The 13,072-nt window shown below is 38.6% G+C and overlaps 1 protein-coding gene across 1 annotated transcript; it reads right to left on the bottom strand.

The window, feature by feature from the left end:
• Positions 1-4,690: 4,690 nt before the first annotated feature.
• LOC100468187 (serpin B4) lies at positions 4,691-12,490 on the bottom strand. Its single transcript, XM_002926363.4, has 8 exons — positions 12,458-12,490; positions 11,670-11,863; positions 11,116-11,172; positions 9,772-9,900; positions 8,879-8,996; positions 7,897-8,036; positions 7,445-7,600; positions 4,691-5,455 (listed from the first exon to the last, which is right to left on the bottom strand). The coding sequence occupies exons 2-8, from the start codon at positions 11,835-11,837 to the stop codon at positions 5,054-5,056; spliced, it is 1,170 nt and encodes a 389-aa protein (XP_002926409.1). The 5' UTR covers positions 11,838-11,863; positions 12,458-12,490; the 3' UTR covers positions 4,691-5,053.
• Positions 12,491-13,072: the final 582 nt, after the last annotated feature.

A 13,072-nucleotide genomic window follows, 5' to 3' on the forward strand; every position in this document is an offset into this window, starting at 1 on the left:
GGATCACGCCCTGAGCCGAAGGCAGACGCTCAACCGCTGTGCCACCCAGGCGCCCCAAGCTATTGTTTTTCTTAAAATTATTGTTAGATAAAAACTATAGGTAAAAGAGTCCTTCTTAGGGAGAAAACAACTGCATTATTAGTCTCAAGTGAAATATGAATCATCTTGGGCAATATTTTGGATTACGTGTGTTTCTGGTTTCCACCCATTTGGGTAGACAGTGATCAGGAACAGAGACAATACAGGCTTAGGAGTTACGATTCTAGAAGGCCAGGGACTGTCCCTGGGTGTTTCTGTGCTCTGAGACAGCCCTGTCCCCTGGGGAATCACACATATACAGCCACTTGGGAGGGTAGAACCCTCAGTGAATTCTGGTCTCTTGTATCTTTTATAAAGTGTCTTCCTGAATTTATGAGTTTGCCTTTTTTATGGGATCCTTAAGTTTTTTGGATTTCTAGTTTTCTGATTGTCCACCAGCTATTTCCTGACTGATCTCAGCTACTTCCATGGAATATATTGCTTTCATACTGCTAGTCTAGTTCCAGACCTTCAACTCTGCCTTGATTGTTAACATTGGGTCATTTCCCCAAGTTCTGGCCCACTTGTGTTCTGAATTCAGTTCCCTTATTCTGGCCTTTAGGATGCATGGTTTATTTATTTATTTTTTGGTCATCCTGTATATGAGAACCTACTACCTAATCCAGCACGACACTTTGTAGGTACAGAATAATTGTTTGTTGAATGGCCTACACTATACTACACACAATGAGGCAGATAACACATTTTTTGGATATTTATTATGTATTTTTTAATAGAAATACAAATGAATTCTTATTTTTTTTTTTAAGATTTTATTTATTTATTTATTTGACAGAGATAGACAGCCAGTGAGAGAGGGAACACAAGCAGGGGGAGTGGGAGAGGAAGAAGCAGGCTCATAGCAGAGGAGCCTGATGTGGGGCTCGATCCCATAAGGCCGGGATCACGCCCTGAGCCGAAGGCAGACGCTTAACCGCTGTGCCACCCAGGTGCCCCGAAATACAAATGAATTCTTATAGAACAAATAAGGGGCTCCCAAGGGACTTAGGGGAATGACTCAATCATTCATTAATTTGTTGCATAGTCGCCACCCACCTGTGTGTGCTCCAGGTGTACAGCCTAAGTAATTCTGACAGACACCCTGTTCTGATAGAGTCAATAGGATTGTACATTGAAGGTTTTCTCCAGAAAAGGACAATATCATTTCATAAAGGAAGAATATATCTATTCTTCCATTGATAAACAAATAGTTGGTGAGATGTGGCTTTCATCTTTGACTATTGTGAAAATTGTATCCAAAACTGACATAAAAATAGCTTTAAATTTTAAAATAGCATATTTTATCCAATGATACTTAATGAAAAATTATCTAGAAATGAATTTGCTTATTAAACTCTTTCAAATCTCAAATTAAAATTTAAATATAGTAATTTTTAATGTCTGATGATCAGTAAAGGCAGCTTGGTAGATCACACATTGCAGAATTTTATTTTTTAATTTGAAGTTTCATGATGCTTCTTGCTCCATATGACAGGAATACTGGCATGTAATTAAATAGGGTTAAATGTATATGAATAAATTGCTAATTGGCCTAAAGTTGCTCTTAAAAAGATACTTTTTTCCACTCCCGTACTTCCAGAGGCAGTAGTCACTATGTTTTGTGCAGTTCTCTTCCTTTTTCTCCTCTTCCTCTTTCTCCTCTTCCTCCTACTCTGTCCACTTTATTGAGGCATAATTTCCATAAAGCAAAATGCACACACTGTAAATGTGCACATCAGTGCCTTTTGGAAACATAAACACCTGTGTAACCATGAGCTGATTAAGTTGTAAAGCATTCATTCCACCAGAAATTTCCACTGGAGTCTTTTACCATCGGTATCCTCCCCAGCTTCAGCCCCAGGAAACCACTAATCAGCTTTTTGTCACCATAGGTTGGACTCCTCAGAGGTGGAATTACTTACATTACCTGCTCTTTCTGTCCTGCTTCTTTGACCCAGTGCAGTGTGGGGAAGGTTCACTAATGCTGCTATGGGAGTCAGTAGTGTTTTCCTCTTTATCACCGAGTATCATTCCATTGTCTGTTTATCCATTCATCTGCTGATGCAAATTTGAGTTATTTCCAGTTTTTGGCCCCTATGAATAAAGCTGCAGTGAACATTTGTATATAGTCCTTTCGCGGATACATGTTTTCTGTTCTTTGGGGTAAATATCGGAATGGAGTTGCTAGATCATGTGTTAAGTAAATATTTATATCTTATAAGAAATTACCAAACTGATTTCCAAAGTGGTTACACCTTTCCCTGTTCCCCACCAGTATTATATGAGAGTTCTTTTTGTTCCATGTTCTCATCAACAGTTGATGTGGCTGGTTTTTAAAATGAAAATTAAAGTTTTGGCCACTCTACTAGGTGTGAGGTGGTGTTCTGTGGGGGAGGACCCGTGAAAGCATGTAAATATCCATTCCTTACAAAACTTTTAATTTGATCATTTATTTTTTATCAGTATGGACTCATTATATTCTGTTTTATTCAATGAGTTAGAATGCATTACTTTAAAAATAAAGGTACAAGATTTGAGTTTTCTATCAATTTCTCTGCATATGGCCACAATGCAGGGGTAGTTGGTTCTCTGACTGGCCTAGAATATAGGCAAAGCTTCTCAGTTCTCATAACGAGATATCAGTCATGCCCTCTACTTGATTGACTCTAATGCCTATGAGCCTTTGTCATAACTTGTTTGCTCTTATAACATTCCTTTTGAAAACCCAACTAAAATCACAGTAGCCAAACTATGGAAAGAGCCCAGATGTCCATCGACAGATGAATGGATAAAGAAGATGTGGTACACACACACACACACACGAATATTACACAACCATGAAAAATGAAATCTTGCCATTTGCGACAACGTGGATGGAACTAGAGGGTACTATGCTAACCAAAATAAGTCAATCAGATAAAGACAGTTATCGTATGATCTCACACATACGAGAGATTTAAGAAACAAGGGGAGGGGAAAAAATGAAACAAGATTAAACCAGAGAGGGAGAAAAACCACAAGAGACTCTTAATCTCAGGAAACAAACTGAGGGATGCTGGAGGGGAAGGGGGTGAGGGGATGGGGTGGTTGGGTGATGGACATTGGGGAGGGTATGTGTTGTGAGTGCTGGGTATTATATGAAACTAATGAATCACAGACCTGTACCCCTGAAACAAATAATACATTAAAAAAAAAAGAAAGAAAACCCAACTAAAATAACAAGTAGTTGAGAGTTGCGATCTAAAGGGATTCCAACAATCAGTTCTTCAACCCCCCCCAAACATTATACCAGTTTAAACTTCATTGAATCATTAGAAATTAATTCACACCCATGGTGACACTCTGAGTTTATTGTTTAAAATTTTCTTTTAAAATATACTTCAAAGTCCCTGTCCTGGGCTAAACTTCTGATCTTCTCTTTCTTTTCTTCATCCTCATTAGGTACCCCAGTGCCTCTTGTTCATCAAAGCAACTGCCTCCCCCCTTGCCTTCCCTGCCCAGCCTGTTCACCGCATGGTTTATAATGTTACCCACTCTCTCACCAGTCTGTGAGTTCCCTTGACCAAATCTCATATGGGGAAATATTTACTTCCTCTGCTTTGTTCTTGGGCTGCTGAATTCTGCTGAAGAAAATTTAGACCTTGCTCAGATCCTCCAAAATTTGTGTTTTATGAAATCAGTGGGGATTCAGTACTGACTGAGAAGGATTTTGAATGAATACAGTCCCTTAAGCAAAACTGTGTTTTAAAAACTAAAAATTGTCAATACCTGATGTTTGTATATTGACACACTTCGAAGTCAGTTCCAGGCCCTCCTTTCTTATCACTTTATACTCTCTCCCTAGGATCTCATTCTTGCCAGTAGCCACCTATTTTTTTTAACCATGTTTTAGAGTTCCTGAATAAACATGGTAAAACTTTTATATTGAGCATGACACCTTTAGAACTTCAGATCATATCCTGCATCTGAGCTCTGGACTCATATGTTCAAGTGCATCCATTTGGATGTTTCAAAAGTAATTAAACTTCAGCAAGTACAAATCTAAACCCAGGATCTTTTCTTCTCTCCACAACAAAATCTTCCATACAACCCATTGGGTAGGCCAGAAACTTGGACATAATTTGTGGCTTCCATCTCTCATTTCTGTCACATATGTTGCTAGAATCCTGTGCATTTTACTTTCTAAATAATTCTTACATATCTGTTTTCTTAGTGCCACTCCTGACATTCTAATGGCTTACTAATTAATCTTACTTTGTCTACACTGTTGTTTCCTCTCATCTATTTATATCATGATAGCCAGAAGTATATTTTAAAAATTCAGATATGATGATCTCATTCTCCTCTTTGGAAAACAAACAACTGAAACCTGTAGTGGCTTTCGATTTATTTTAGGATAAAATAGGAAGTTGTTAACATGGGCTAGAGAGCCTTTCATGGTCTGGTACCAACATGCCGTCAGCCTTATGATGTTCTGTTCCTATGTTGAATTTTCTTTTTAATATGATAATATATTTCTAAATTATCTTTCATATGTGTGGTAAGCCACTTGTACTTTATTGAAAGGAGAAAAAGGAAAAGCAACAAATAATATGAAGAAATAATTGCTTTATTGATAATGTATAATGAAAGAAATTTAGACATGTAAGGGTTCCAGGTGCTACCAAAATTCAAACAAATGAGGGTATCTAGGTTAATAAGTTTGAATAGTAGGTAAGATTTTTGAAATAGGCAATATGATTTCAAATTTAGTAGAAGATAGAGTGTTAAAGTATCCTTTTATCTTATATTGAACATTTTGTCCAAAGGGGAATTATCACTGGGAGATGAAGTAGACATGCTATTTCAACCATTACATTCTTAGTGACTATGAGATTGGATTGGAAAAAGAATTAAAGAGAATCTGTTGTTTCTAGCAATCCACGTACTGGAACAACTGTGAATTTCCTCCTAAGTAGTGGCAGGCTAATTGCATCTAAGGGGAAGAGACTCTGCCTAAGAAGAGGATGCTGTTGGTCTTATTGTGCTTGATGAAGAACAGGAAAGGGTGATCACAATCAAAAGAATAAGTCGGTGGTGATTTCATTATAAAATCTACTACCGTAGAGCTTGCGGCCTCCGTGCCCTCTTCAGTCACCTCCACAAAGGACTTGTGTATGACTTTAGACACCACGAGATTCTCCTTTCCTGTCATGCCTGAGAGGTTGGCTCTCTGTGCACTGAAGACATCCACCATCCCCAGGGCTCTCAGTGTGTCCTTGAGGTTATAGGTCTCTTCCACTTTGAACCGGGGTAAGTATAAATCCACAAAATTATCGCTCATGTTTTCTGAGCTTGTCCACTCTATTAGTTTCTCAGCAGTGAGTTGATCTTCAAGCTACAGCAATGGAAAAAAGGAACAGCTGATGTGATTCTCATTGGATGTCAAACACGATTTAACATTGGATCAAATCGTAGAAAACTTTTATTTAAACAGTAAATGCAAATGCAGAAGATTCAGTTTATCACATCTGAGCAGGCAAAAATAACAGTCATAAATATATATTATACAATTGAAAAATGTATTATATATTCATGACTGTGTTATATATGTGCATAAATATCTATACATGTGAATATATGGATATATATGCACATATGCATGTACATAACAGAATTATTAAATAAAGTTATTTTGTAAGAGATGAACTATGTATCTGTATGTTTTACACTCCCCGCATATGATATGCTTCTTTTTCAATAGGCTTCTCTTTTTACTGTCCTTGTGGACATAATTTTGTACACACTAATTTAATAATTTTTATAGTGTAGGCACTACTTTTATTCCTTTTTCTTGCTTGACCTGTTTGTAAACATTTCTTATATAGATATGTATTTCTCTAATTAAGTTTAAATTTTTACACAATATTACTACTAAATTGATATTCAGTGTATATATTTTTACTTAATATTTTTATTTTTATTTTCATTTTTTTTTAAAGATTTTATTTATTTATTCGACAGAGATAGAGACAGCCAGTGAGAGAGGGAACACAAGCAGGGGAAGTGGGAGAGGAAGAAGCAGGCTCATAGCAGAGGAGCCTGATGTGGGGCTGGATCCCATAATGCCGGGATCACGCCCTGAGCCGAAGGCAGACGCTTAACCGCTGTGCCACCCAGGTGCCCCTTTACTTAAGATTTTTAAAGCATTCGCTTTGTGTCAGTCCCTAAGTTAAACTATTGGTAATACAAAGATGCACCAAAATTTTGAATTTTTCAATATTTTGAGNTTAAGATTTTTAAAGCATTTGCTTTGTGTCAGTCCCTAAGTTAAACTATTGGTAATACAAAGATGCACCAAAATTTTGAATTTTTCAATATTTTGAGCTACTGCTGTCCAAAAGCTTTTGCCTTGTTGGATTAGTTACTTTAGGTTAAAATCCCAGGACTGGGATTCCTGATGTCACTGATAATGAGGATTGCTGAGCTGGAGTGTGAGGACTGTCATGGCCCTTCACATGTATTGCTGTATTACTTTCCCTGAGGATCTCTAAATCCCGCTCTTAGCACGGTATCTTATTTTGGGTGTGGCAAGTTCACTGTGACTTTAGCAGCACGTTGGAATCATCTGGCTGTTGGAATCCTTGGAAACTGCCATGTTTGGAATGTTAATGCGCCAGATACTGTTGTTGGTATTTTTATATATTAACTTTATTATAACACTTTTAAAAGGAAAACTATAATCCCCTCACACACCTTTTTTTCCCCCTTCACTCTGAGCAATGAGGCTCCAAATGACTTTTGAGCTCTTAGGGAGAGAATACTTCCAAATTGAAAAGTAGGCATCAAGAGAAATCTGTTTGTCTACTGTTTATGAAACCACTGTGATTTGATATTTTAAATGTACCTTTTGTTGTTTCAATTTGCTTGTTTTGTTTATGAGTGAGCTTGCAAATATTTCCAAGTGTCACCTACACATGAATGTTCATTTCCTTGTCTTCAAATGAATAGACTGGAATATGTTAGATGTTCTTACGGTTGCATAATATTAATGTGTGTGCCTAGGTATGTTTCCTCTGAACTGATATTCCATAGTTTCATCAGAATATTAATAGGGCCTGTGATGTTGAGATTTTCTGTATATTCTTCCATATGACACTGTGATATCAATTTAAGATATTTACTTTTTGGAACACGCAGGATACCAGGTTCTCCTTAACAGTTCTTTTTTAGGTTCTATGTAGAGAAGAAACTATGTACTCTGTACTTGAACTGTCAACTACCATCACCAATCTGTGAGCATTGCTTCAATGAACAGCCTATACAAACATTGTACTACTAGGAAATCAGGCAAACAGTAGGGAGAATTGGAGGTACAAGATTTTACCTTCCGCAGACCATCCACTTCATCTGGCAGCAGCAGTATCATGCTTAGATCTTTGCCTTTGTATGGTATTTCCAGGATCTTGGCTTGCATGCCCTCCAGTGAGGTGAATTTAAAAACATTGTGTTGTTTCATCATTTGCACAGGTTTGCTTGTATCCTGCAGTAATTAATGTGGCAAACAAACGCCAAGTGAGGCATTAGTCAAAAGAAGATTATACTATTGAGACACCAAACACATCCTCCTCTAAGAGACGATATGGGAAATTTGTGAATTAGAAGCAAGAATTTCTTCGTGTATTCCTATCTAAATGAAGTAAGAAAATAAAACAAGAAGAAAATATAACCATGACAAATTTTATTTTCTACCTGCCGTTGTACATGCTATCAGATATGAGTTTAAATTTAACATTCCATTTATAAGTGTGTTACAATATTTTAAATAAATTACAGTACCTTGTTCAGCCAAAATTCTTTCTCCACAGTGTTTTTTTTATCAAATTTTGTGTCCCACTGCCCTTTGAAATAGACGGCATTCACCAGAACCAGAATGGTAGACGTAAGAGAGTCTTTGGGAAACAGATTCTTGATTTTTTCTGCCAAAGAAAGAAAATCAAAAGTTTGCTGTGGAAGTACAAGTGGTTTGTCTTGAAGATGCTTTGGAAGTTACACTGGATCATTAATTATTCACACAAGTCACCACGTTAGGGACTGTGAGCAGTAATTCTCAAGGTGCAGCTTTCCTCAAGGCACCAGCCTGATGGAATTAGTTACCCTTGCTGGAGACGCCCCTTCTTGTCATGGGAAAGGTGTTCAGATTCTCTGTCTTTGCATGACTTGAGTCGTTTCACACGGAATATGGATACATTGATTCAGCTACCCTTGCAGCAAATCCATTCCCACCCTCCCTCGGCCCCTGAATTCTTCTGCACCTCCACGCTTCACTCCTCTCGTCCTCCCTTCCTTTCTATTGTTTCACCTTTGGGCTTGCTACTCTGAGGGAATAGGGCTTGATTGTTCTTTAGGACAAATGGCATGAACTCTATTACCTGAAACATGTGCCCTGTGCTGTCAGACAACACTCCCTGGGGTGTCTTCCTCTCTATTCCCTGCTTTGAGAATTTAAAGGATGTGAACCCAAGATGGGGTCTGAGCAGAGTCTTGGGATTCACAAAGGTATTGTCATTTGTAGCCCTGAGCAAACACAGATTGCCAACTGTGTTTCTTTGTACTTGTCTTTCTTTTATACCTCCTGTGTTTCCGTTGTTGCTTTTCACTTACCTGGATCATTCTGCCATCTACAGTGCCCTCCTCCAGGCTCTCTGCAAAGCCACCTCCCCCACCCCACTGGCACCCAGTAGGGTGTCAAGAACAGGTTTTACACACAGCGGGGGACTAAAAAAAAAGTGCTTTTTATGGGTGATCTCTCATACCCTACCGTGAGTTTGGCTTTCCACCCAGGAATTAATCTTCTTACGAGTTTCTTCTGCAGCATTGTTAAAATCAACAGATTCCACAGTGGTTAGGTAAAATTTCTGAATGTTATCCATGTATTCCTTTGACGTGGGAAGGAAGAAAGGAAGAATTAAGAGTAACTAATCAGTAATTACGTGTTCCCAAGTTAGTTATCTTCAATCTTGACAAAAGGTAGTACAGGAATCTAGACCCTGAAGAAATCTATTTTTTCTTGCCCATGCATATTTTATACAGTTAGCATGTGAGTAATGTGAAAAGGAAGTACAGGCTGGCACAAGAGTGAGGTCTTTGAAAGGCAATACCTTCTGGATGCCTAGGCTGGGGCAGAAGAGGCTGTGGGTTGCAAGCTGCAAAGCATGATGCTCTAAAGGAGATGCTGTGCTTCTGGGGCTCCTCAGCAGTACTCTCAATCCATAGGGTTCTTGCTTTTGCTTCTATCTTCCATTCTAGGCATTCAGTATTCCCTAGCACTTTCCCCACTTGCCTTAGAGACACCAAGCCTGCCCTCTCATCAGTATCCCATTAGCCATACATTTCCTGGGTCATTGCCCACCAAAATTTACACTGTGTGACTGAATGGTGTCAGATCATTGGGGGCATCTCACGACTTCCTTTGCTGCTGAACCTCCTCTTGGGTTATGGAGTAATCCCTAAACTCACACTTGCTATTGGTGGATTGTCAGGTTCTAGGACACTTCATTTGGTATCGTGGAGGCAGGAGAGTCTTGTACCCTGTGTGAATGCTCTGCACCTGAGTCAGCCAGGTTCACCTGCCTCAGTCTCTCCCATTTGGTCATTGGAGGCCATAGGTCCCAAGATTCAGATTAAAGATGTGGCAGACCAGATGAAACTTACTTGAAGAAACTGGAAATTTTTTTCTCCATAGAGCTTGTTGGCGATGTTCAGTTCATATGCATCAGTGGGTTTCTTTAATTCGGTCAGAAGCTTTTGAAATTGGTGGTGCACGTTTCCCAAATTTTCAACCTTAAAATATCAAAAAATAGGCTCATTGCATTCTCTGTCAATGTAAATATAAGTACTAACCCCATGTAAACTATTAGATCCAAAGCTAAAGTTTTTGGCAGCCCACAGATGATGTTCATTGTTATTCCCTGGTTTTTGATGGATTTACTTAAACATTCTTCAAAATCCTTACGTTTAGTCTCCCCCAGGAAATTCTTCCTGCTCCAAATAATCCAGTCTTTTCACCTTTTCACTACAGATGCAGCACCATTCTTCCACTGGATTGTCTTTTCATGGTACAAATATCTAGGTTAAGCTTCCCAACTAAACTTATGCTCCTTAAGGGCTAGAGGCACATTTCATTTTAACAGCCATTAATATTATGAAATGTTGAATTTGTATATTTCAGTTACATTATGACATGAAGCCCTTTACACTCTTAGATTGTATTTCTTCTAAGATCTGTTGACCATGATCTATAGCTTTTTACTAATGATGGTCATACTCTTAAGTGTAGGAACAGCATGTGCCTGGTAAGGGCTTTACGTTGGTATCTCTAAGTCTTTAATCCTATTCAGATGAAAACAAGAGACTCAGAATTAAATAAACTTTCCACAGAGACGCAGGTAGCAGCACCAAGTTTTGAACTTAGGCCTGTCTGAATCCAGAAACTTCTACTTGCTAGCTAAGAGTTTTGGACCTTAAGGCTATAAATTACATATCTAACCATTTTCCAAAATATGCTTGGATGTGTTAATCCCATTTATGAATTAATTAAAATTATATTATTTTAGCAACAGTGTTATGATTACTGTAATTATTGTTATTCTACAATAATAATACATAAAATTTATCAGGGTTTCCAGTAATCTAGGCATTGTTGTAATGTTTTACATCTGTGTATATGCATTGAGGCAGATTCTTTTATTATTCCCAGTTTACTGGGATGAGGTCATTGTGCCTCAGAGCAGTTGTGTCTTGTTCATGTTCCTTACTGGTGAACAGCAAAGCAGGAATTTGAAGCTCTTTAGGCATGGTGCTGATCTCCCCTCAGGAGAAAAAAGTATGAAATAAAAAAGTATGTAATATGAAATGAGATACAACTCTGTCCAATCTATTTTATCTAAGATTTTCCCTAAAAATGGACTTTTCACAGTTTATCTAAAATTCCTGCTTTAAAGTATGACCCTCTTGGATATGCAATTCTCCTTCTAGACCCAAGTCTCTGTGACTCACATGATCTGTTGTAGTTCTTTCTTTTGTGTTCTCTGTGGCTTCATTAAAGTGAAGGACCTGGAAGAGACAGGAAGTGGGGTACGAAAACTACTCAAAAGATCTGGAAATAAATAAAAAAGAAAAAAAAAGGAAGAACCCAAATCCAAACAAAACAAAACCCCCAAACCAAAACCAAAACCAAAACCAAACCAAAACACTAAACAAAGGAAACACGGAAAACTTCAGTGTAAGCATTTGCTCCTTGAAAAACCACAGGAAAGCTGGTTGATCACCAGCCACTTCAAAGAATTCTGTGTCATTATTCATGGCTGAGAAAACATGAAATGTTTTTCATGAATTTAAATAGTGCATCACTTCTCCCATTACTCTTCCCTTTAAGCCTTGCCTCTGTTGTGCAATTGTGGGAGTTCATTCCAGCTATCAGAGGAAATCTAGGCACAGGGAAGTGAGTGGGGCAGGGCCTTGGAGAGGGCATGTGCCCCTACAGCTCTGTGCTCACAGCCAAGAGAGAAATCAGTCTAAACTGTCACAGCGGGTAGGAAGTGGACACCTACCTTCCCCATTTCCAGCGCAGTATTTTCTTTGGCTCCTAAGTAGGTCATGGCTAATGCTGATGAGATGGAGAGAGGGGAGTAGAAGATGTTGTCATCCTTTTTTGATGTTTTGAACTGTTGGAACAGATCAAACGCGAAGCGGGTGTTTGCTGCACTGAGTGAATTCATGGCGACCTTGGTGCAATCTGGAACTCCTGGAAAAGCATGAGATTCACTTTATGACTTTACTGAAGGGAGGGTGAGTCTGTAATGAAATTTTCTTAAAAGAAATGACTTATATTTGGATTGTAGGATTCTGGCAACTCAAGTTTTTCTTCCTTCTACTTTTCAAGTCTCTTTCAATGTATCTGTGTAAACTTCATAATTAAACGACTATCAAAATTACTATGTAAAGAAAAAACTTTTGTGAAAAAGTAATAGAACATCTTTATCTTTCTTCCATAACTGGCAGCACAAGGCCTGGGTAGAAAATGTACTATTACAAATACCAACACAAAGATTCAGCCTGCTCCCATGAGGCACCTCTCTGCCTTTTCCTTTGGGGTTCTGTGGGTGCCAGAGACCCTCCCCTCCACCACATGTGTGCCTAAGGGGAGCATTTGCTTAATCAGAAATAAATTAGATAAAGGAAAAATCAGAGGAAGAAGGTGTTTCCATTTTACCCTGGCAGAATAAGTAAAATACGGTCACACAGATTGTGATAGATGCATGATAGAAAACACACCATTACCACCATTATTTTCAGAAATGACTCCTGTTATTGAGCTGGAGCAACGGGAGGCACATACCTGTGTTCCTGAAGGAAGCAGAGGTGGGCAGGGAGCCTGTCAGCCTGTGTGTGGTGAGCAGTGAGCTCCTGAATATATAGCTCTCTCCTGCCACCTATTCTTCATTGTGGTTGGTATTTCAAGTAAATCAGCTTTTGATTTCTTAACCAGGCTAGCCATCATGTGAATCAACCCAAAATATTTATGAGAATAAAACATGAGCTTTCTATTACTGTACTTCCTTCTCACCTGCAGCAAAAAGCTGTGGACCTGCAATCATTGGATCTTATGAAATGCAGGTAGGTGTCTTTCTAATACTGATGAGGATAGAGTTACAACTTCCTCACATGCCCCTGCCACATCCACCCGGAAATCACCCTTGAAAAAGTCCTCTCTTGGTTGTGGATGCCCCTCAGGCCCACTTCAAACATAAACAGTAAAAAAGGTTATATTTTCTTTCTCAAGTTCTGAAAGGGCTCATTCAACCTGTCGATTTCCTTAGTAATTATTTATAACCAGGAAAATAGCTCGAGTTCTTTCTAAAGTGCTACTGACACGGTGTCTTAACAATACATGGAGGACAAGAATCTGTTGCCTTTCCCAAAGGCTGTACCTTGATAGCTGTCTTCNCTTTAT

Source organism: Ailuropoda melanoleuca, chromosome 14 (genome assembly GCF_002007445.2).
Source record: "Ailuropoda melanoleuca isolate Jingjing chromosome 14, ASM200744v2, whole genome shotgun sequence".
Taxonomy (NCBI): domain Eukaryota; kingdom Metazoa; phylum Chordata; class Mammalia; order Carnivora; family Ursidae; genus Ailuropoda; species Ailuropoda melanoleuca.

Bases quoted from the DNA above. Each gene is read 5' to 3' on its own strand.
- LOC100468187 (XM_002926363.4), bottom strand. From the start codon at position 11,837: ATGAATTCACTCAGTGCAGCAAACACCCGCTTCGCGTTTGATCTGTTC. The intron at 9,901-11,115 runs GTGAGTCACAGA...TGATATTTTAAG, and splicing joins AAAGAACTACAACAGATCAT to GTTGAAAATTTGGGAAACGT. The intron at 7,601-7,896 runs GTACTGTAATTT...TAATTACTGCAG, and splicing joins AAGAATTTTGGCTGAACAAG to GATACAAGCAAACCTGTGCA.